Raw genomic sequence first — 23,355 nt, 5'->3', positions numbered from 1 at the left:
AAATTCCGGTGAGATTTCCGACCAAAGGAGATTATATGCCACTCACATGCCAATGTAAGAAACGTAAAAATATGACACATTCTAATTATCAAAATTGACTGAAACAAAGAAAAAAAGTTAGGGCACGATTACCCATTTAATTGACGATAGCACTGTGACAGTCGTCTCTGACCAGGCTCTTGCAACTGCGTTGCTGTTCTTTTCTCATACTATCAAAGAGAATTGAAATGCTCAATGCAACTGCAGAAAGTTTCTCGAAATATTTTTTCTTGGCAATGGGGGGGTGGGGAAGCAACAACTGTCTCCATTAACGGTGCTGCCATGAATGAGTGAGTGCCCTGAATTTTTTTTTTAACTTATTCCAGTTAATTTTTATAATTAGAACGTGTGACATTTTTACCCATTTTACATTGCCGTGTACTCTTTTTAACCGGAAATTCGACTGGAATTTGAAGTAGGCACCTTGCTTATTTTCAGGTTAGGTCATGGGATTCTCTGTAATATCTTGAAGGTCAAAAAGTAAAGGCAAACTCATCCCTTAATTCAGGGGGCAAAGAAAAAAAATTACACTATTGATACAAAAAATTTTACAAAGTTACACAATTAGTATAAAAGTTAATTTTTTACACCAAAAATACAAAATATTTATAAAATATAACAATCACATACATTGCGTCAATTTTATATTAATTTCCGTTTTACTTATGTGGCAAATACATATGACTTGCCATCCAATTTGGCACAAAAAAATGATAAAATATTCATTTCCTAAATTTGAATTAAAATAAAAATCATTTAAAAAAATCGTTCTCTCCTCTCTCATGTCTTTCTCTCTCTCTCTCTCTCCCCGCTCTCACAGTATCTCTCTCTCCTCTCACTCGACTCTCTCTCCTCTCTCAGACTCTGTTCAGCAGGCGTCTCTCCCGCCCGTGAGAGACGCCACGTGGCGTCACTAGAGATAGGAAGGGGAGATCGCCTCGCTGGCGCGTGTCTCGTCGAAGAGTCGCATCTCCTGCGACAAGAGACGTAATGAGCTGCTGCCCCGAGGCAGGCTTGGGCCCCACGCGGCAGTAACTCTTGCCCTTTCTGTTTTTTCAATTATTTATAACCATTGCCTCTATCCTCTTCCCTTCCCTTCCCTTCCCTTCCCTTCTCCATCAGTCTGAGCTCGATGACGAACTCTAAAACAAGTTTAGAGGAGAAATTCGACTACGCTCGATGACCAACACCTCCCCTCCCCCCCCCAAAAAAAAAAACAAATCCCTCGTAATTAAACGAATAAACAAGCCTCTGAGTTTTTTTTTTTTTTAATGAAGAAGAAGAAGAAGACTCCTAGAAGAAGGAGATGGTGGGTGTGTCTGTCGATTTCAGGGGAATGAGATGGGATTTGGTTTCTGGGTTCGATTGGTTGGGTGAGAAGTCGAGGGTGGTTGAGGTAGATCAGCGAGGGGCAGGGGAGGTGGCTACTTTTTTAGCTGTGAAGGGAGGAGTCTTTCCCCACATGGCGACGGAACCGGCGGATTTTGATCAGATGTTCTGTTCCGATTCGATCTCAGGTCACGCCCCCTAATTTCTGAACACGGGAAGAAGAGGAGGAAGAGCAGTGCATGATGAAGGAGGATGGATGTACTCTCTGTCTCTCCTCTCTCTCTTTCTTCTCTCTCGGTCTCTCTTTCACGTCTCTCTCTCTTCTCTCTTCTCCCTCTCCTCTTTCTCTTTCCTTTTCGACTCTACCTCCATTCTCTCTTCTTCTCTGAGTTGTCTCTTTGAACTCTAAAACCCCATTGGCTGCTTCCACCATCAGTCAGCGTGTGCATGTACGTGCATGATTTGGCTTTTGTTTTTTTTGTTGTGTTTGCCGAAATGGGGGTTATTGAATTTGGAACCAAAACTAATCCAAGGTCGAGATTTTCGAATGCTTCCCTTGCACTCTTTGCAGGAGGACCCTAAGAAGACAAGAAGCCGAAATATCGTTCCTTTCACTTCTGGGCAGCTCTGGGGAGGGCCGAAATCAATTGGGTATTCGCCTGTTCTCCTCCATATTTGCTCCTTCTGCTGGTATGGTTGTCTGGGTTGTTCGGTTCTTGGAGTTTGATCTGATGGGCGGTGGCCTCGTTTCTTGTTTCCGATTGGGTCTTCGGTAGCAATAGGGCGGGATAAGGAGGGACCTGTAGAGGGAGAGATACGTGAAAGAGAGAGACTGAGAGAGGAGAGAGATAGACGTGAAAGAGAGAGATTGAGAGAGAAGAGAGAAGAGCGAGACATGAGAAAGATGAGAGAGAGATATTCTGAGAGGGGAGAGAGAAAGAGACGTGAGAGAGAAGAGAGACAGGCTGTGTTTGGTTGTAGGGTTGAGTTGAGTTGAATTTTGGTTTTAATTGGTTTACAATGATTGTGTTGTTGAATTATGTGAAAAAATATGAAAAAGTAATAAATAGTTGAGAGAAAATAATGAATATATTATTGAATTGTTAAAAAAGTAATGAATAGTTGAGATAAAGTAATGATTGTATTATTAAATTGTGAAAAATGTAGTGAATAGTTGAGAGAATTTAGTATTAAAAATTGAATTGAATGGTTAAAAATTGAAAAAAAATGAAAAAGTAATAATTGTGTTGTTAAATTGAAGATGAGTTGAGTTGAGTTGAGTTGAGTTAAAAAAAATTTTAAAACCAAACAAGCCTACAAGTGTTTTTTAAAAAATTTTGATTTTGATTTTATTTATTTTAATTCAAAATTTACAAAATGAATATTTTATTATATTTTTGGTGTCACGTCGTCTGTCGCATGGGCAAAAACTAACTGTGTCAATCCAAAATTGACAGAATGTACTTGATTTTTATGTTTTTCAAACGTTTTGTATCTTTGGTGTAAAAAAATTTTTATATCGATTATATAACTTTCCAAAACTTTTTATATCAATGGTGTAATTTTTCCGACAAAGTGCATTTAACTAGAATTTTTTATACCTAGAATTTTTCCAGGTCAGCGTTCCTTTCTAAAGAAAACTAACAGGCCGTTTGGATCGTTGGAATGTTATATGACAGGGAATATTGGATTGCAGGGAAAGTAAGCCCCAAAATATTAGATTACAAGGAATATGGTTGTATTTGGTAAATTATTATGTTGGGAAAATATAAGATAATATGAGATTGGTATGTTTGGTATATTGAGTAAATGAGAAAATGACACTGTTGGTCCTAAAAATTTGCCATTTTTTAACATTGAGTCTTAAAATTTTAATTTCGGGAAATCAAATCCTAAAACGTTTGGAAAAGTGTCAGAGGTGGTCCTATCCGTCCCTTGCCGTCATCGACCTGCAAACATGGAGTTAATAACGTCAATTTCGTCCACGTGGTCGTTAGTTTGCTGACATGGCACTATTGGCCCGATTGGAAACCCGAAAACGCATGATTCTACCTGGCTCCAAAGGAACCCGATCGCACTGAAACCCAACCCGACAAGAAACCCTAATCCTTTCCCTCCTGAAACCCTAATCTCCCCACCCCTTGAAATTGACCTCTTCACTCTCCCCTTTCCCGCTCGAAACCTACTCAATTTCAGACTAGGAACCCTAAATCGATTTAACCTAATCCCCTCTTGAAATCGAGCAGCTTGAAACTCGGCCCTTCAAACCAGGAACCCTAAATCGATTGATTGAACCCTAAAGCCCGCTCTTTCCCCTTTTATGCATGCCAAGTGATTTTGTCGTTTGCCATTTCTCCAAAAATCTTCGAGCATTTCAATTCATAATCGACCATCATTGAACACGAATCCCATCAGTCCTTGGATTCGTCATTGGTTTTTGCAGTAATCAGGAAAGTGGGATTTTGGCCCTCGCCATTGCTTCCTCTTTAAAGGGTGATGAAGCTTTGTTGCTGTCCTCCTACTGAGCTGATAACCCAATTGGGGAACTTGCCGAATTGACCTTCTCCGGTTGTGTCCTCTGCTAAATAGCTGAATGCGCCTGAATTCCTCAGAATTTTGGGGTTTCTAAGGCGTTAATGTCGTGTTCATGAATTTTGTGTAGATATACATTTTTTTTTCTTTTGGGTTTTGGGGGGTTTTGTTTGTACATGCAGAGAATCAGAGTCATCATTTTTTGATGCAGTGTTCTGATTAGTCACTATTCTTGAACATGAATCCAAAGCTTCTGAGCTCTTGATATAGTGTTATTATCTATTTTAGGCATCGAAGAACTCTGTATACGAAGAGGAATTCTGAAGCTCAACTACCTAATCTTCTGAAAGAGATTGTCGGGTCAATTATGAAGGATAATGAAGGTGCTCATCTGAATTTGGACCATGAGCAACCTGCCTTGTGTTTCTTCGTTGGGTATGTATGATCTTCAATATTATTGCTTATGAACTACTAAATGTAGAGTTTTTTGAAACCGAAAACCACAAATTGAACCAGGCAATATACGTCTTTGGGGTTCAACCAGGGTCTCTAACTGCTTGGTTCAATCCATTTTGAAGAGTGTTCTGTGTGTGCGTCCGCCTGCACCAATAGTTGATTATGTACGATCACATTGAGTAGCTTATTTTAGTTTTTCATATTGGAGATGGTTCTCTCTCTCCCTCCACCCCCCCCCCCCCCCCCCCCCTTCATTTGATGTTCCAGTTAATAGCTAGGTTGATGTTGTTGTAATTGCAAACAATTTAATGTTGAAGTGTTTTTGGCAGTTTGGGCAGCAGAGAGGGCAAGCTCTTCGATTACTGGCATGGAAACTGTCATTGGATATGGAAAATGACAGCAAGCTTCCAGAGGAAAGCACCGAAGTGTAGACACATCTGGTTCAAGGGAATCTGCAAGCTTTTCTGGGAGCAATGCCAGCCTTTATAGCTGTGGATTACGAGTTCAATAGAAGATTTCACGGACAACAAATAACCGAGGTAGAAGATTCGTCGGATGCCCAAGGTACTGGTATAATGGAGGGTGTAGGTATTTTAAGTGGATTGACCATCTATTTGAAGGTTCGATTTCTGAAATTGTTGCTGAAGAAGAAGTTTCCTCTTCTGAATGGGAAATGAAGTATCTAAAATTAAAGATTAAGGAATTAGAAGATGAGTTAAAGTACCGCCACAGTCATTGCTGTGATGTTAGGGTGGTTGTTTCTGTAATTGTCATCTCTATTATGATTGGAATTTTGTTGGGATTTGGTTGGGATGTAAGTTTTGTATTGGCAAGTAGGAGGAGGGCCTGCTGATTGTAAATTCACATATGAGCTTGTAAGCTTGTACATTGTACTGATATGAAAAACTTTGTACTTATTGCTAATGAAATATAAGGTCCGTTTGCCCTGATCTAGTCATATTGCAATTGCCATATTCTGTTTTTGTTTCTGTTAATGTTCTCTATTTATGTTTTTGTGTCTGTTTTGATTATGTTTCTTCTGTTTCCATGTTCTGCTGTTCTATGTTTCTATTTCTTCTATTATCTGTTTTTGTTTCTGTTGTTCTCTATTCTGTTATGTTGTTCTCTGTTCTGTTCTATTTTGTTCTCTATTTCTCTGTCTCTGTATTGTTGGCCAAATTGTTAACTGCTATGTAATGTTGGCCAAAGATATTGTTCTGCATAGGTGCTATGTATTGTTGGCCAAATTGTTAACTATTCTCTAACATCGAATAAATGGATTTACATCTTGCTTCAAGTATTCTCCCATTAAAGGCTTCACACAGATTATTATCAACAATGTCACATTTAACCATGTGATTAAAAAAAACCTTACACCAGTGCTTGGGATTCGGTCTTTCCAGCAAGTCCTCAAATGCTTGGGGTGACATTTTATGAAGTAATTCCATATTTTCATTGAAATCGACTTTAGTGATTGATTTGGCAATGTTCCAGAATTGCCTCTGTATCTTTAGCCCATTGTGACTTCCACCCCAATTAGCATAGATGTGTCTTGCACACATTCTATGCTCTAAATGAGGAAACAACTCAGCTACTGCTTGCACCAACCCCCATGTAAAATAAAAATAAAAATTAGCACTTTTTAAAAATAAGATGAGGGGGAATAATTAATATGTATGTATATTATTTACATTACATTTTGTTGATCAGATATGATTGACCAACCCAAGTTATCAGTTATGTTTAAGTCCTCCTTAAGCAGACTCAAAAACCATAACCATGTATCTCTACTCTCAACTTGAACTACGGCCCAAGCAATGGGAAACATTTGATTGTTCCCATCCCTACCAATGGCAGTAAGCAATTGACCCTTAACCAATGTCTTCAGGAAACAGCCATCAACACCAATTATTTGCCTGCACTCATTTACAAAGCATCAAAGCACACATAAAATCTATTAAAAATAGGTGGCTCAACTGATATTGGCCTTTGAACCTTCATACAGACATAGGAATCCCTATTTGTTCTATTCAACTCATCAGCATAAAACCACATCAATACATACTCTGTTTTACTATCACCAACTAACAAATCATAGACTTTTTCTTTTGCCCTCCTATACTGGGATCTAGATACCTCCACACCTAGCTGCTCATTCACCAGCTTTTTAAATTCATTTAGCTTGATGGATGGAAGTGATCGGATTATGCCCATGTAATGTCTAGCCAACCATTGGCTATTCACTCTACTATTCTTGTAAGTGATATTGCAGTTGTGATTGTCCAAGATTTTCCTCACCTGGTAAGCACCAAGGTTCTTCATGAATTTAGCAACTATCTTCCAAAGACAGTTTCTCTCTTTACATCTCACTCTTATATATAGGGCCGGCAATATTTGACACGACATGGATACGACACGAAATTAAACGAGTTCGGGTTGAGATTTTTTGATATTCGGTCTAAACGGGTTCAACCCGTTTAGACACGATTAATAAACGTGTCTTAACGGGTTGAACCCGCATAACCCGATTAGACACGATTAAACATGTTTATTTAAACGTGTTTAATCGTATTATTTAATCGTGTAATCCGTTAACCCGTTTATCTAATCGAATTTACCAATATACCCTTCCACTAACCCTAATTTTGAAATTCCTCTTGCACAGGGACATGAGGACGAGAGGAGAGTTCATGATTTTTTTTCGAAATCAGAGTTCATGCCCTAATTTTGAAATTCCTCCTAGCCTCCTGCAGTCCTGCCTCCTGTCCTGCTCCTATCTCCTGTCGCTCGACCCTACGACCTCGAACCCCCGTGACCGCGACCCCGCGAACCTCGACTCGAGCCCTCTCTCCGACCTCAGAGACGATGTCGACCTCAAACCTGGCTCAAGTCGCTCGACCCCGCGACCTCAGCGCAGCGACCTCCCCCCCGCCACCCTCGAGTCGTCGACTGTTGAGCCCTCTCTAACTGTTCAGACGTTGTGACGTCACCGAGACCTCAACCGCACGGCCTCGACCTCAGGTATCGTTGCTGGCTGCTCTGCAGACCCGTCCGCTGCACTCCCCTTCCCTGCGCTGCTTTACTCAGTTTGTTGCATCTTTGATTTCGTCCAATTTTGCACTCTGTTTTGCTGCAAAGTTGATTATGTGCAGAAGAAAGATTAGATGTGTTTAGGTGTTTTTGATTAGAGGTGTTGTTTAGGTGCTGCTAAGATACAAACAGAAGAAAAAAAAAAGGTAAGGAAAACTGGAAAAGGACTGAAAAAGAAGGAAGAATGTATCTATCCAAATTGATTATACAAGTCGCAGTGGTTGTCCCAATTATATGGTCCCATGATATGTTTTAATGGCAGAGAAGAGGAAAGGCTATACAAGTTCTTTGATCGGAACATGTGTGTAGATGGACAGCATTGGTCGTGTGGTATCCATGTAAATCGAAATTAAACAAGACGTTTTCCGAAATTTCCTAGCTGACTAATATCTCATCGTTGCCTCTACCGCCACTAATTTGCTTGGTAGCTGTATCATTCTTGAAAAAAGATTTAATCTGCAGTATGATTTATATTATATTCCCCAGCTGCTATAGATGCATGTATATGTATATTGAGCATTAATCTGTATATATTCAGATATTGCTTAGATACACATTTCTTCCTACCTGACAACATAAGAAATAGAAAATGAACACATAGTTGCTATATAGTTTTCTTCCCATGGGCAGGTTATGTAGCTGAATAATTACTCCTCCTACGACTAAGTGTTATACTGCAAGCCCCATTTCGATCAGCTCTCCAAGATGTCTGGACGATTAGATAAAAGCTTTGAAGGTGATTGTGAACATATATATTTATATGTATTTGTGCTCCTTCTAATGGTGAATGCCTACTTTGGAAGCATCAATGATATGATGCTATTACATGTTATTGTAATCTTTTTTTAAGACTTAAGAGTGGACTTATATCTCATGATCTTTGTACTTCCTAGATTATGATCCATTTCTATGAATGAAATGAGCATGGTCGGAATTTTTAGAAATTTCTCATGAATTTTTAGAAATCTTTAGAAATTTCTGTTCGAAATAAACAGGTCATAATCGTGTTAATGTGTCAAATGAACGGGTCATGTTAACGTGTCGAATAAACGGGTCGTGTAAACGTGTCAGTGTAATTGGGTTGATCGGATAAACGGGTCGTGTTAACGTGTCGAGTAATTGGTCATAATCGTGTCGTGTACGAATACGTGTACCTATTATGACACGGTTCGATAAACAGGTTTAAACGTGTCGTGTCCGGGTTGACACGAATATAAACAAGTCATGTTCTTGTTTCCAAAACCTGACCCGTTTAATAATCGTGTCGTGTACGGGTTATGATTCTAATGACACGAACCCGTTTAGACACGACACGACACGAATTGCAAGCCCTACTTATATACTCTTTGCAATTTTTTTTAAAGTATAGGTTCCTTTGGGTCTTCACAGAAGCCAAACAAATTGCATCTTTAAACTGTTTTCCATCTTCAAACAGTTGACCTACAATAAAAATGAGCCACTCACAAGTCGGTTCATATTGAGAGAATGTACCTGACTTTCTGAAGTAACTTATAGGTTGCTTTTCTCTCACTGTGTTTTCATCATCCCTAAACTCTGAACTTGATTCACCAGAGTTAATACTGCTGACCTCATTAAAAGATGGATAATCAGTTATGTATCATTCATCTCCTGCATCAACAGCAACAATGGCGCCCTATTTCTCTTTGCCCTTGTTGTCATGCTTATCTTGTCTTGCTTCCCTTATAATAGTCTCTAGATCCTTATGTAGCCGCAAACTCTTCAACTTTTCAGCTCTCTTCTTCTTCGCAATTTGAACTTGGGATTTGATGTCTTGGAACTTAGGATCATCTTCTTCACTTAGATCTGTAGGCACATCCCCATAAGCAAAATCACTTTCACTCCCATTACTGTTTTCTTCACTTTCTTCTGCAACTTGATCTACAACAGCATCAACTCCCTTCCTTCATAAACTACCAAATTCAGTCTCATCAGCACCTCCCTCAGTAGCCGCCTTAGGTTGCTGAAACGCTTTGGAGTCGGTTATGTGCTTCACATACAGTTGGCAATATTTATGCTCCAACAGCTGTCATATGAGTTGAATGACAGAACAATTCTTGTACACCTCAAATAATCCCTCTTTTAACTCATTCCCATGGACCCTACACAAGATCACCTCTACATTACCTTTATACCTCATATTCTTTTATCATATGAGTAGCAGACATTTTGTTTAGGTCAATATCCCAACGCAATATCTCACCCCCATTGTACAACACTTCCCCTCCTTCTTCCTTAAATGAACCGCCATGGTATATTTCAAGTATGTATCCATGATAGTTCAAGTTATCCATCCTACAAGACCAATGAAACAGAAAAAGCATGTAATGAATATTGACAATCTTTCATTAAAACACAGTTTGCTTAAAAAATTTAACAGTAAATGAACACTACCTTTTACAAATTCGACTTTCCTCTTCTTATTTCCTCTTCTTCTTCTTCGGGTCGGGTTTGCTGATCCTAAGCTTCCCCCTTCTTCTTCTTCAGTTCGGGCCAGCTTCTCCTCACCTCTACTCACCTACAAACTCCTCTCTTCTCCTACTCTCCTCTACTCAGTAAACAAAGAAGAACAACAGTACAATGTTGTGCTCGTGCTATCTCCTCTCCTCTGCTCGTGCTACCTCCTCTACTGGTTTCTCAGATTTCTCTTCCAGTAGCTTTCCCGAGTTCCCTTTCAAAGCTTTCGGGTTTTACTTCCAAAGCCGGGGCAAGGGGCAAGGGGCAAGGGTTTTACTTTCAGGTTTTCTCTTTCATTTTATTTCCTTTGATGCCGAGGCAAGGGTTTCCTTCGGAGTCGGGAAGAATCACGAGTTTTCAGGTTTCCATTTGGGGCAAGAGTGCCACGTCAGCAAACTAACGGCCACGTGGACGAAATTGACAGCGTTAATTCCACATTGGCGGGTCGACGACAGTGAGGGACGGATAGGACCACCGCTGACACTTTTCCAAATGTTTTAGGACTTGATTTTCCAAATTGAAACTTTTAGAATTCAATGTCAAAAAATGACAAATTTTTAGGACCACTAGTGTCATTTTCCCTTGAGTAAATCAATGGAAATGTAAAGTAAGTCTACAAATATACCCTTCATTATATTTTATTATTATTCTTTAATTTTTAAATATATTTTATATAAGTATTTGTTATTTGTTTATATTAATATTTAATATAAATATCTAAATAAATATTTTTATAATAATATTTATTTAAATATAGATATATATAAATAAAATATATTTATTTAAATATAAATATATAAAGTAAAATATATCCAATATAAGTACATATATTTATATAAATACATATATTTTATTTAAAAATCTATCAAATATATTTATAAAAATATTTATAAGTATTTATAAAAATATTATACTTAATGTATATATAAATATAAATGTAAATATAAATATTTATTTTGTGTATGTATAGATATAAATATATATTTATATGATATTAGATATTAGATTATGTTTATATCTATATAAATATACTTATATTTATTAATGTACTTATATACTTATATAAATATAATATATATTTTTAAAAAAAGATATCTCATATGGCCTGGGAAAGCCCAAATGAAATTCCTGGACTCCAAATTACATCCAAACGTGTAATTGAGGTGTAATTTAAATTCCCGCCTTGATTACATTGAACCAAATGCCCCGTAAATGTAAGTGAGAAGGAGAGAGTAGAGACACCTATAATACGTGATGGCTATGGAAATGATTATTATTAAATGACTCAAGGAATTACATAAGATAACTAAGCATAGGTTCAGTTAAGGAAGGCGGGATGATGGAAGGGCCGATGAAGTGGGGAAAATGATATGAAAAGCCTTTTCTTGTCCCCGGATCGGGTGTGCCACGACGAAACAAGGGAATTCAAGGTCGCTTTGCATTGGAACAACCCAATTAGGAATGAAATAATATGAAAATATCGGCACAAAATCTAAATTAGATATTGTAAAATCCTAAAATAACACTAACTAATCGGACTCTCAAAATATTTCTTAATATGATGATGATAATACATGAAGCAATTTAAATATAAAATAAGTAGGAGGGATTAGAGATACCAATAATACGTGATGGCCATATGGACTAATTTTAAGGAATTACATAAGATAACTAAACCAAACTAGGAAAGAAATAATATGTCAATATCAGCACAATATTGACCACGTATGGAAATATCCCAGAACACTAATTAACCAATATAACATTATTATCAAATATTCTATTTTTTCGGTGTATACCATGGTATCTGGAAGTCTGACGAGCATCGACTAATTTAGTTCGAACTTAGTCGGCCCATTAAAAGGGTAAAACTTCACGGCATGAAGTTTTTTCTATTCACAATACTCGAACACAAACTATTCAAGAGAAACAAATGTCGAACTGCTTGAACTAATCTATCTATTTTGGTCCAAATATTCTATTTTAGGTAATATTTCCATCAAATCACCTCATAATGACGCATATCAGCCAATGGCAACCCTCGACGTCGACTTCCCTACATACTTAACGGCTATTACCATTACCTGGGACCCACCAGAACTGCCCCACCAAACCGCCGAGTCGGTTGCCCTTCCACTCTCCCCCTTCCCCTATATATACACCTCACACAACGAACTGTGCTCAGCTCTCCTCCTTCAACAGAACCTTCGTCACTGACATCACCAGCTTCTCTGGAAAGAACTTCGGTTTCGGCAGAAAGAAGAGAAAGGGAAAGAGCGGAAACGCATCCATCAAACCGTACATTCATACATCCATCAATCGATCAGTCATGTTTCTTGTTGATTGGTTCAGAGGGATATTGGCGTCTCTTGCTGTATGGCGGAAGGAAGCTAAGATATTGTTCCTGGGTCTCGATAATGGCGGGAAGACTACTCTGCTCCGCATGCTGACGGACGAGGTACTGCCCTCATACTCATGTCCAACTTTCGGTTGAATTTACAGTCGACTTTTGTTTCTTGACTTTTTTTTTATTTTTGGGTGGTGGGGGGCGCAGAGTCTGGGGCAGTATCAGCGAACCCAACACCCGACATCGGAGGAGCTGAGTATTGGGAACATAAAGTTCAAAGCTTTTGATTTGGGCGGGCACGCAATTGCTCGCAGAGTCTGGAAGGACTACTATGCTCAGGCAATAATCCACCTCCCAATCTGCTCTCATGAGTCTTTTTTGAGTTTAATGAGTGCTATCAAGTGCTCGCGTTTCCCTCTTTACCAGTCACTTATGTCATGTATGGTTAGATGAGAACCAGTATGGCTCCGGTTGGCCATTCCTTTCTCTCGCGTTCTGCATTTAAAACCAGAATTTTTCGAGACAGTGGAACGGTGTTCTCGGCCAGGATTTGTAAATGGGGAGTCGGTTGCTGTTCTGTATTGTTATTGTTGATTTCTTGATCAGCAAGGTTTTACGATGTTCCTTAATTGTGTCCTGACATATATCGAGTACTTGTAATCACTGTTTCGATCTTCCGATGGTTGATTTTGCTGTTTTGTTTTCTGTTGAATTGCGTCATCTCTTTCTAGTTTTTTCTCATACCCTTTCAAGTTCTTCGTCAGCAACACTTTCTGATTAATGTCCATGTTGTAGGTCCACGCTGTGGTATACTTAGTCGACTCTTGTGACAGAGAGAGATTTGCCGAGGCAAAGAAAGAGCTTGATGCCCTTCTCTCTGATGATTCGTTGACGAATGTCCCATTCCTTATCCTGGGCAACAAGATTGATATCCTGAACGCCGCCTCAGAGAACGAGTTGCGATACTTTCTCGGCCTGGCTGACTCCACCACAGGCAAGGGCCAGGTCAACCTCGAGGGCACCAACGTTCGCCCACTCGAAGTCTTCATGTGCAGCATTGTCCGGAAGATGGGATATGGAGAAGGGTTCCAGTGGCTCTGTCAGTACATCAAGTAAGGAGACTGATATTGAGGATATAGAGATTTCACGGATTTTGCTGCTTCCATCTATTAGGTTAAAGCTTCATGTTCGTGTTAAGCTGGCTAATCTCCATTTGTTCAACCAGTTCCTCGCACAATTTTGCCTCTTCTAATTTACAATGGAACAATTTCTTCTTTTTGTATAAGTATACAACGATACAATTTAGCTTTGCCTTCTCGCTATGTATAGAGTAATGTTCAACTTCTTCATATAAAAAAACATCTCCATATCCCGAGTTTGAGCTCGAACACAAACACCATCTTTTGGTTTATCCAATACTGAGGCCACTGTCATCTGGGACTAGTTAGAGCCAATATGAATCGAGCCAACTCTATGGCTAGGGGCCTGAAAACAACATACTCCATCAGGGATTAAGCTAGCGCCCGAGTTTCTCAGGTCTGGTCGACATACGATCATGAAGCACGAGAAGGGCGGGGACAATACGGGGAAAACTTTCATTCGATTCATACACCCAGGAGGTCTGTTTAGGGATCTTTGTACGTTACAAGGAAGTGAATGGTTCCATAAACAACTGAAAAGACCGGACACCCCTCAGGATCTTAAAATGGCTATGAGAGGCTCAGGACAGCACTTACTCTAAGACAACAGATTTTACAAGCTGTACAAAGCTATTGAACACAAGCTTCAAGTTCTCGATTCCACTTAATGGCAGCGAGACCCTGCAGAGGTTTACCTCTCCATGCTGGCATCGTGATCCCACATCTCCTCATACTCTAGCTGCACAACAAAGTTAATCAATTGACTCAGGTAAGTCAAATGCCGGCGATGCAAATGTTCATGGGATTCGCTAATCCAAGTGAAATTTGTCCCCTGAGCTAGTAGGCAGTTGAACATAATTGCCAGTCAAGCTAGGCTCGAGCTATTCAAAGCTCATCAGCATATGTTATGTAGAGTCATTGCAGAGGGGACACCAATCTCTTCCATCCCTTGGATACATAGAGAGGAATGAGCATGAAAAAATTCACGATACTTCTTTATCTTTTGAATTGTCAAGACCTTTGGCCAAGCTCGACTGGAATGCCTCACTGAGGTTGTTCTTGACTAGAAGCTCAACCCATAGGGCTCATGCTTGGCTGCGATGATGCCAAAACCCAGGTGGGCAAGGCCAAGAAGGGCCAGTGAGGCTTCAAAGAGGCTGGACCCAACCTCGATGAGAAGTAGCCAGAGTCCGGGACAAGGTTTGGGGGCCTTTTTCATAGCATAATACTAGAAGTTAAGAAGAAGTCCGCCCATTTACATAAAAATTTGACAACATGGAGGGATGTTTCACCCTCGGCCTATATTCAGGGTGTAAATCACGAGAGGATTATCACATTGTTTTAAATAGATAGAGTTACCTCAGCTTCAACGTGGGCCAACTTCATCCTTCGGTACTCTTCTTGGGCCTTCTTCGAACGGAACATCGCCTGGACACGAACAACAGATTGCTCGACCCGTTCCTCAGCCTGCCTCCTGCTGACCTGGAAGAAATCCTCTTCGGTGTCACTCTGTTGTGTAGTCTGATCTGGAACCAACGGATCACTGGGCAGCCCACGGAAGCCCTTCCTCTTTAAACGCCACCGAAGAATTGCTTTCTCAAGCACCCCAACAGACCAAACAATTTTCACGTACTGTCGCCGTGCTTGGAAGGCCCTGAAAGCGGCCTACAAGCAGAAGAAATGCAAATAGCAAGTTTCATGTAGTTTCAGTCTTCTGTAGTGTTATTAAGTTTCTATAAGTCAGGCTCTTTCTACTGGGGACTCTATTCAATTTTTATTTTCTCAACAAACAAAGAATATAAGCAAAGGAACATGTTAAAATGCCCATGTACAACATGTTTTTTCATTAAAAAATGTCGCATGAAATATGTGTATTTTCTCGCTTTACTTCGTTTTCCATGGAGACAACAATGGAAAACTGAAAAACTGCTCTGTTTTCTACAATGGGATAAACCCTTAAGAATTCCACTTATATATATATATATATATATAGAGAGAGAGAGAGAGAGGGGCAATTACCTGAATCTTAATGGCATGACGACGCATGTTAAGGAACTCCCTCCTCAATTTCCACGTCCGGAATCGATGCTGGATCCTGGAGGCAGCCACCATCTGTTTCTTCACCTCGTAGTTCCTGAATGCATGTTGAATCTTCATGGCTGCGATGATACTCCTTGCCTCTTCCTCAGGATTCAAGAACTGCACATGCTTCGACCTGATCTTCAGCGAGTGCTCCCTAAATGCTGACTGGATCCTTCCAGCCGCATCGGCAGCTGTCCGGTAGGCTGCGAGGGTGTCCTTCAAGTAAAGCTCATCCTCTGTCAAATTATTGTTCTCATTGGCCAAGGCTGACAAAGCTGATGCGTCGTACGAGTCCGAGAGGGACCCGCTGATGTTGCCTGCTAGGGACATGTCCTTGAAGTGCTGGACAAGGCCCTTCTCCGCAAGGTAGGCGGCAAGTCCCTCATGTCCATTCCTGGATGCCAGGTCGGCTGCCGTGGAACCACCCGGGTTCTCAGGAGTGGGGTCAGTCACCAGATTTGGCTTTGCCCCGGCAGATAATAGGCTTGCAACCATTTTCTCCCTGATGAAACATCCCTATTCATGAACTCTTGCAAAAGACCAGTTTCTAGGCTTTGATTCAGTTTACATGCAAGTGAACCCATTGAACCAACTGGTCCAATCAATTCATATTTCATCAATCACGTTTCCTATGCTAAGTTCATTAATTTCATCTTTGAAATAATTGCAAAATTACTTTTATGAACCTGATTGGACCTATTGAACCAGTTGAATTTTGAACCCATGAATCAATAGCTCGACTGCTTTGGTATCAATCAAGCTTTTTCTAATTTTGGGGTAGATCAAAATCATCTCGCATTTTATCTTCTAATTTTGAGGTAGATCGAGCAGAAATCCAAATTTATAGTTTCAGTCACAAACATAATCAATTATACATACCTGCCATAATAAGCTGCCCAATGAAGAGCTGTCCACCCGAACTTATCGCGAAAATCCAATGAAAGACTTGACCATGAAAAAAGTTGGACCGACCATGTGTAACCCAAAATGGCACATAAATGAATAACCCCTTGACCACGACTGTCAAGTTCCGAGCTTTTAAACCCTCCAACGAGTCTCTCCAATAACCATTCCCTCAATCGGCTCTTCAGCATGAGCTCGAACAAACTTTCTTTGGCCCGAGCAAACGAAGCTTTCTCGTCCTCAACCAATTTGATCAAATACTCCCAGCTCTTCATCAGATTCGATGTCTTGGAAGCAAACTTCCTCCCTTCCTTTAGAGTGCTCGGTGAGATCTTACTTGAGGCTATGTCAAGGCACTTAGGAGTTGACAATAGTAATTTGGCGAGCCTCATCTGAACTAGGAACTCTTGTTCTATTTTTTCCTCATTCGAAGATTCTACTGCAGATGCATGGGGTGGTGGATCCCGGTACTCGAAGTTTAGTACTTGAGAGATCGGTTTGTGCCCATCAAAGCTCAAATATAAGTTGACAAGCCCAGCGGGTTGAGGAGTTAGTAAGCACCGGTAAACACCGACTTGGATTATTTCAGCAGGAACGCAGACATCGCCAGTGATACAGAAAAGATTGGACTTTGAGAGATGAAGGTATCCTTCCTGGAAGAATCCAGTGACAAGAATCTGCAAGAAAGACCGTGTCAATATTCATAAGGAACAGCGACGAGTTACTCAAAACAGCCGACAATGGCTAATTTAGACAATTAGCAACTGCCTTTTCCTTCAGGAATGAAGCCAAGTGGGGACAGAATGAATCAACGCTCTCTACATTTCATCACTTTTCATCAAAATCCGTAAAAGCTGTCCCCCCCCAAAACTTCTACCTGCTTTTTAAGTTGGTGCCAAACGATACCCTCATAAAAAATTAAAAAAATAGTTGCATAAGACATTGTACATTGAGAATATGGTTTCATTGATGATGCTTCCCTCATGTGAAGAAAAATGCTCATCCTTTTGTAAGATAGTTTCCAATGACATGGAAGTCTCGGAAAGAAACAATGGTCCAATTTATTTAATATTTGCCCAAACATATAATAATTTAACTAGCGCCCATTAATTTCATCTGCATGTACGTATACTGATTCTTTTACATTTAAGTGGTTTAACTCTACTATCAATGGGCACACAATCACAGTCACAATACATGTGGGCCCCGCAAAGAAGGAAAGAAAAGGAATGCTTCACATTTTTCAAATCATGCACTGATGGTTCACATTTTCAAATCAAACAGGGTGTAGTAGTCCCTAGCCTGCTAACCAAGAGATTTCAGGTTCAATACTTTGTAGGATTACCGTGCCCCTTTATTAGTTATTAGAATTTTCATTTCTTTATACTTGGCCCATGGGCTCCCTTGTAACCGAAAAAAATCATGCGTTGATGGTCTAGGACCATCTAATTACATTGCAGATACAAGGGAACTTTTGCATTCACATAAATAAATAAAAACCACAACCTACTAGTGAAAGAGAGAAGTACCTTAGTCTTCTCATTCGACAAGACCGATGAAGGAGAAACATCAGTAATGCTAAATATTTGCCCAGGACCAGGAGACTGCTGAATATCAACTTGTGAGGAGCCAGATGAATAGCAACTGAAAGAGAGTGAGGACTCAATCAAAGCATCATCAACTGAGCCAGGAGAGTCGGTTATAATGCGGTTCATCCACCTTCCAAAACTATCCTGACTCTGCAACCCATCGTTCACCAAGACTTCCATGGGATTGTTGGTGCCCAGTTCGGAATCCCTTTTTGACTCCACCTGAAAACCCATCTTAGTCACAGAATCACTTAAATCGCCAAGTCGAGAAGATTCGACCAATAAGCTTACCTATAGAAATGAAATTGTTGCAATGATTACGAATAAGCAATTACCACACCAGAAATATAATGTGATTTCTAGTTCTCTGTTTTTGCATGAAAATAATGCTACATAACCTTATTTCCCAAACCTCATTTCCCATATTTTTTTCCAGAAAATAAAAGCAATTTTCCATGTTTATCTAGAATGCAACAAATCCATTTTTTGCCTTGTTTTCCATTTTCTTAAAAAGGAAAAGCTGGAAATGTTTTCCAAAAACCAAGCGGAGAGTTCCAAAAAGTTTCCACAGACATCACACCATTACTTCGGGGCAACCTATTTAAAGGGCACAGAAACTTCAAAAACTTCAAGTAATAAATCAAATTTTCTGAACATGTAAGAAACTTACCTTATGTTCTGCAATATATTGTTGATCAGAATGAGAAATGCTGCCTGCAAAGGGTACAAGAGAGGAAAAGTTAGGAGGTTTCCTATTGAATTGATTAAGACCACTTAAACAAGCATCCAGTTAACAGCCATTACCTCCTCTAGGTGCACCGAAATTGTTGGAATCATCAGTTACAAGCTCATCCCATTCAAGTGTATTGATCTCATGAAGCTGCATCTCATGACTCTTGTATGTCAAACTATCATCAGGCACTGTTTCCAAGTAAAAGAAATAGAAGATTATTATCACCAAAAGAAACATTATGGCATCAATCTTTAAAGGCAAGGATACATATAGCGCGAAAATAAGATGTAAGGTTTCAAGAAATAACTCTTGCTAACATTTAAAAAATAGTTAAATTTCTCAAAGCGTCACCTGTGACATGTTTTTCTAAGTGATAAAGAGTCTGATTAGCTCCTGAATCAAATTCTTCTGATAAAGGCCAAGAAGCAGGCGGGTCGGAGATTGAGCTAGAGTTTGAATTTACAGGAGTTGCTGGGGAATTTTGTGATTGCTGCATCAGATGGAATAGCAAGAAACTCAAATGCTAGACAACCAAATCTTACGCGGATGCTATTAGTATAGATAAGTTAATAATCATTGATTTCTATTGCTTTTTACGCATATAAGCTGATGAAATTCTACTATCACTGATCACGAACATCACTGTAGTTTTCATCAAAAGCCACTTTCAATTATTCTTTAAAAACATTTTAAGCCTTGCCTATAAAAAGAAAAAGATTGAACAAGCATATAACATTTTCATTGTTAACCTTTTCCCAACCTAGAAGGGAGTTTAAATTAGCTATCAAAAAGATGATGGTAAGAGCCAAGTAGAAACCAAACCTCTCGTGTATCACGATAGTGGACAAGGACTATGTGCTCATATGCCCTGAAAAGGCAAGAAATGCTCTCGTCACCTCAATAGTAAGAAAGCAAAACTACAATCAATTTTACGACTAAAAAGTCACAGCCAACCCATTCATAAATGCTAAAATACGTACTTATCGAGAAGCCAGTAACATCGACGAACAAAGGTTGGATTATCTAGGCCATGTGCATAATACACATGTATCCTTTCTTCGGTACCAACCTGAATGCAATACATAACATAAATTTGTCAAATTATAGGAAATTGTTGATAGGTTTATATTTTTCATTACTTTCCGACCAGCATGCTGAATCTGATAGAATTTATGAGGAAAACTCATCGCAGATTAGCTGGCCATACTTGTCAATGCATGTATATACACAGATAGTTGATGTCACCTTCAAATGCTCATGGGCTTCTTTGACGGTCTTTCCATCCTTTTTCTTCTTCCAGTTATAGCCGTCCTTTCGAAAATTCCTGAGCATCTTCCGGTCGAATAGGATGATTGCTCCACCTGTTATTTCAAATGAAAGGGTATTGAATAGCGTCAAACAACAGGTTCCGAAGTTCATATACTCATGTCACCAAAAACAGAACAGAGAAGCCTGTGTCAAGTGTCAGCAAATACAAATAAGAACTGCATAAACAGGAAAAAGGCAAAGGGAAATTTACAAAGCTGGTGAGTACAATTAACAATTGTCTAAAACTAATGATGATCAAAGACTTGCACTTCAGAATCATTTCTCTATTTAACTCAGCAGAGTAATGAGAGACAGCAAATTCTATGCAATATTCATGAACTTTCGGACAATTTGCATGGAAAGATTAGGAAAAAAATAGCTACTTTTCGGCAAATTTACTGGCTTCACGCTGATGCTGAAATACTTGTAATTACAGAGTATTGCATGAATCTCGTTTGGACGAAGCCACCTCGTTGGGGCTTCCTCCATGATACTGCGAATATCCAAATCTGCACACAGGAAAAGGAAAGACATGAGAACAAATTATTATTAAAAATAGATAAAACCATTAGGTAAGTTTGAGACTGCAAAAAGAACAGATGAAGGATGGCATTTTACATCAGCAATTATACAACCTCAAGTTCGTAGTCCTGAATCAGCTATCACTCAACATCACACCTTGCTTTCTAAAATCTACTTCCCAAAAGACACATCTGATAACATGTAAGCAGAAGAAGAATTTTACGCTAACACGGTCAGTTAAAAGATTTCTCATAAAACCCATGAATTCGATATCAACATTCACCACAGAAGTTTATCCCAGCCCAAACAGGTGCAAAAAAAAAAAAAAATTTGAATGGTCTGTCATAAATGTACCTCAACTATCATATAACCAAAACGACCAGGATTACAAAATGCAGAAACAGTCTTAAGAGTAAGCAATGATGATGATTGCCTCATTTTGGATTGTTCTCTGCAACTCGAGAACATGAAGTTGGAATTGCTAGTAATCGTGGATCAGCATGCCGCAAGTGAATATGCACCCAGGCCCTGTACACACCACCCGTGACACCCTGGGAATTGGTTTCGCCTGAAGCATCGGACCAATGATCACCCATGACTTCTGTGTACCACTAGTGCCACAAAAGGCTTTCGGTGGTCTTATTGGCGCATACCACGGTGGGCTAAACAGAGCCTAGAACCCACTTCAGACTTGAAGAACTTGAAATGGTAACAAAGCAACTTTTCAGCTTACACGTGAGAAGCTAAGCTATTAAAAAAAGTTGGAATGGAGAAATTCCCTGAAAGTTTCACCCAGCTATTAAATTTTTTTTTAAAAAAAAACCATAGCCTTAACAGCAGTTCTATAAGTCCTCTAAAATAATTAGCTATAAATCTACAACAACTGATCAAAAGGAACAAACTTTTTACTACTACTGCCTCAGGAAAAAAAAAAAAAAAAAAAAGGGGGGACAGGAACATTGAAAGAATCTGCCCAAGTAGCAGAAATCGAGGACTTTACCTTGCAATGTATGGAACCCATGAATCTCCGTGCCGAAAAGCTGCCCCTGAACAGTCCCCTCCATTGCCCACCAAGAAAATTTCCAGAACTGAAGCCCGACTCCGAATTGAGAAACTTCACAGTCACTATTCGGCAAAAGGGAAAAGGAAGAGGAAACCCTCAGCTACTTCGAGCACAGAGAGAGAGAGCGAGAGAGAGAGAGAGCGATTTGAGCACCCGACTAAAAGATAATTGTGAATTTCCTGCCAAGAGAAAGGGAAGAACAGATGAAGCAGAGAACGATGATTGTACAAATATGAACAGGTGTCAGCCGTTGTTTGATCGGAGTAGATTGTATAACGCACGAGCGGGACATTTTTGTGAAGTCAATTAGTTTTGGTCCTTCTCTGTCAAAGATAAGTTCTTCTGCTCCGCCACTTCTAATATTTCTTTAGACCCCATTAGTTTCTAATAGTTATAGTTAGGTCCTTCTACGTTTAGTTATCTCAGTTTTTGTTGCAACTTATTATAAAATAAAATTTTCATTAAAAAAATGTAGCCTCCGTTTGTTTTCCCAACCACAATCTTATTTGACTTAATTCATCTTATTTGACTTAATTCATTTTTTTTTTTATCTTTTTCTCAAATTTAACAATAATTTCTCCATTTACTTTTACATTTATATATATATATATATCCTCACATATTATTATATTTGTCAATATTTGCAATCATTACGTAAAATCAAATTGAATTGGATCATTATTCAAATCGAAAACCAAACGCAAGCTTAGGATTCGAAGTGATGCCGTACGAAATTATTAATATTCAAGAAATTGAGAGAAGTTAAACAGTTAATAAATGTATATAAAAAAATTGGAGTTTTTATTTTTCAGTTTCAGTTTTCATGTATCATATCCAATGATAATCGAAGAGTCCAAACGTTGTTCGTAGTCCTCTGCAATTCAAATTCGTCTTTGCTTCGTAGACCTCTGCATCTCCGGTGAGAATTCTTTTGATGCGAAAAGCCTGGACCGCATTTTGCTTTCCCCACCACCAAATAATTGATGCAGATTGAATTCCTGCAGGCAGTTCGTGCAGTCGAACAAATTTTTCAGAGATTGAATTGCAACCAGCTGCCATGAACCAAACTGCAACTAATTGAATGCTAACAGATTTCTATTTTAAGATTAAAATTATTGTAATATATAAACTTATTATGGTGATGAAAAAAATTATACAAATTAAATATTCGAAATAAGGATGAAATGAAACTTAATATTTAAATAATGTCTAATTAAGTTGGTGAGTATCTACGGAAAAATATGTTTAATATACAAAAGATTATATAAATATACAAACACACTAATTGAGACTGTTTGTTGCATTTATGAAACTCGAGATAATGATCGAAAATATAAAGATCATATATAGAATATATAAAAACTTATGATCTTACAGAAGAAAAATTTGTGACATAAAACGATGGACTTAATTAAATAAATAAAATACAAAAATTAAATTTAAAGTAAAAATATAATAAGTCCTCTATAAAAAAAAAGAGTAAACAAACTTTTATTCTGATCATTAAACTTAATACATGTGACAAATCTATATTAACCGTTAATTTAAATACATGATGCATATCAATCGATCGGAGATTAGCTGCAAAGTGTTATTTAACAAAAAATTATTGAAGATTAATTTTTTGAAAACTAAAATCAATAATTAGAAATTACTGTTGTTTCTCGTAATGATAGAATTGGCATTTATATAAATAATTATAATAAGAAATAATATATTATAAAGATTTTATGAAAATGAACCCCTCA

At 38.7% G+C, this 23,355-nt stretch overlaps 3 protein-coding genes across 9 annotated transcripts; 2 read left to right on the top strand and 1 right to left on the bottom strand.

Annotated features, from left to right (window-relative positions):
* Positions 1-1,062: 1,062 nt before the first annotated feature.
* Positions 1,063-5,310, top strand: LOC116193729. The gene is made up of 3 exons (XM_031522474.1): positions 1,063-2,019; positions 4,189-4,335; positions 4,686-5,310. The coding sequence occupies exons 1-3, from the start codon at positions 1,826-1,828 to the stop codon at positions 4,843-4,845; spliced, it is 501 nt and encodes a 166-aa protein (XP_031378334.1). The 5' UTR covers positions 1,063-1,825; the 3' UTR covers positions 4,846-5,310.
* Positions 5,311-12,126: 6,816 nt separating this feature from the next.
* LOC116209178 (GTP-binding protein SAR2-like) lies at positions 12,127-13,650 on the top strand. Its single transcript, XM_031542744.1, has 3 exons — positions 12,127-12,379; positions 12,476-12,607; positions 13,064-13,650. The coding sequence occupies exons 1-3, from the start codon at positions 12,251-12,253 to the stop codon at positions 13,382-13,384; spliced, it is 582 nt and encodes a 193-aa protein (XP_031398604.1). The 5' UTR covers positions 12,127-12,250; the 3' UTR covers positions 13,385-13,650.
* A 188-nt stretch (positions 13,651-13,838) lies between these two features.
* On the bottom strand, positions 13,839-21,863 carry LOC116209140 (calmodulin-binding transcription activator 5-like). Of its 7 annotated transcripts, none has more exons than XM_031542725.1 (14): positions 21,545-21,863; positions 20,978-21,243; positions 20,457-20,531; positions 19,960-20,075; positions 19,695-19,783; positions 19,537-19,582; positions 19,066-19,204; positions 18,786-18,902; positions 18,652-18,695; positions 17,922-18,272; positions 16,369-17,069; positions 15,427-15,991; positions 14,767-15,072; positions 13,839-14,146 (listed from the first exon to the last, which is right to left on the bottom strand). In XM_031542725.1, exons 3-14 carry the CDS (start codon positions 20,509-20,511, stop codon positions 14,099-14,101), a joined length of 2,577 nt encoding a protein of 858 aa, XP_031398585.1. In that variant the 5' UTR covers positions 20,512-20,531; positions 20,978-21,243; positions 21,545-21,863; the 3' UTR covers positions 13,839-14,098. The 7 variants fall into 7 exon arrangements, with proteins under 7 accessions (XP_031398585.1, XP_031398577.1, XP_031398558.1 ...); XM_031542717.1 differs by having other exon boundaries at positions 20,406-20,531; positions 21,545-21,862; XM_031542698.1 differs by lacking the exon at positions 20,978-21,243 and having other exon boundaries at positions 20,406-20,531.
* Positions 21,864-23,355: the final 1,492 nt, after the last annotated feature.

The sequence above is a fragment of the Punica granatum genome, chromosome 1 (genome assembly GCF_007655135.1).
Source record: "Punica granatum isolate Tunisia-2019 chromosome 1, ASM765513v2, whole genome shotgun sequence".
Taxonomy (NCBI): domain Eukaryota; kingdom Viridiplantae; phylum Streptophyta; class Magnoliopsida; order Myrtales; family Lythraceae; genus Punica; species Punica granatum.
The sequence above is the reverse complement of the archived record's forward strand: the minus strand, read 5'-3'. Positions and strand labels throughout refer to the sequence as shown.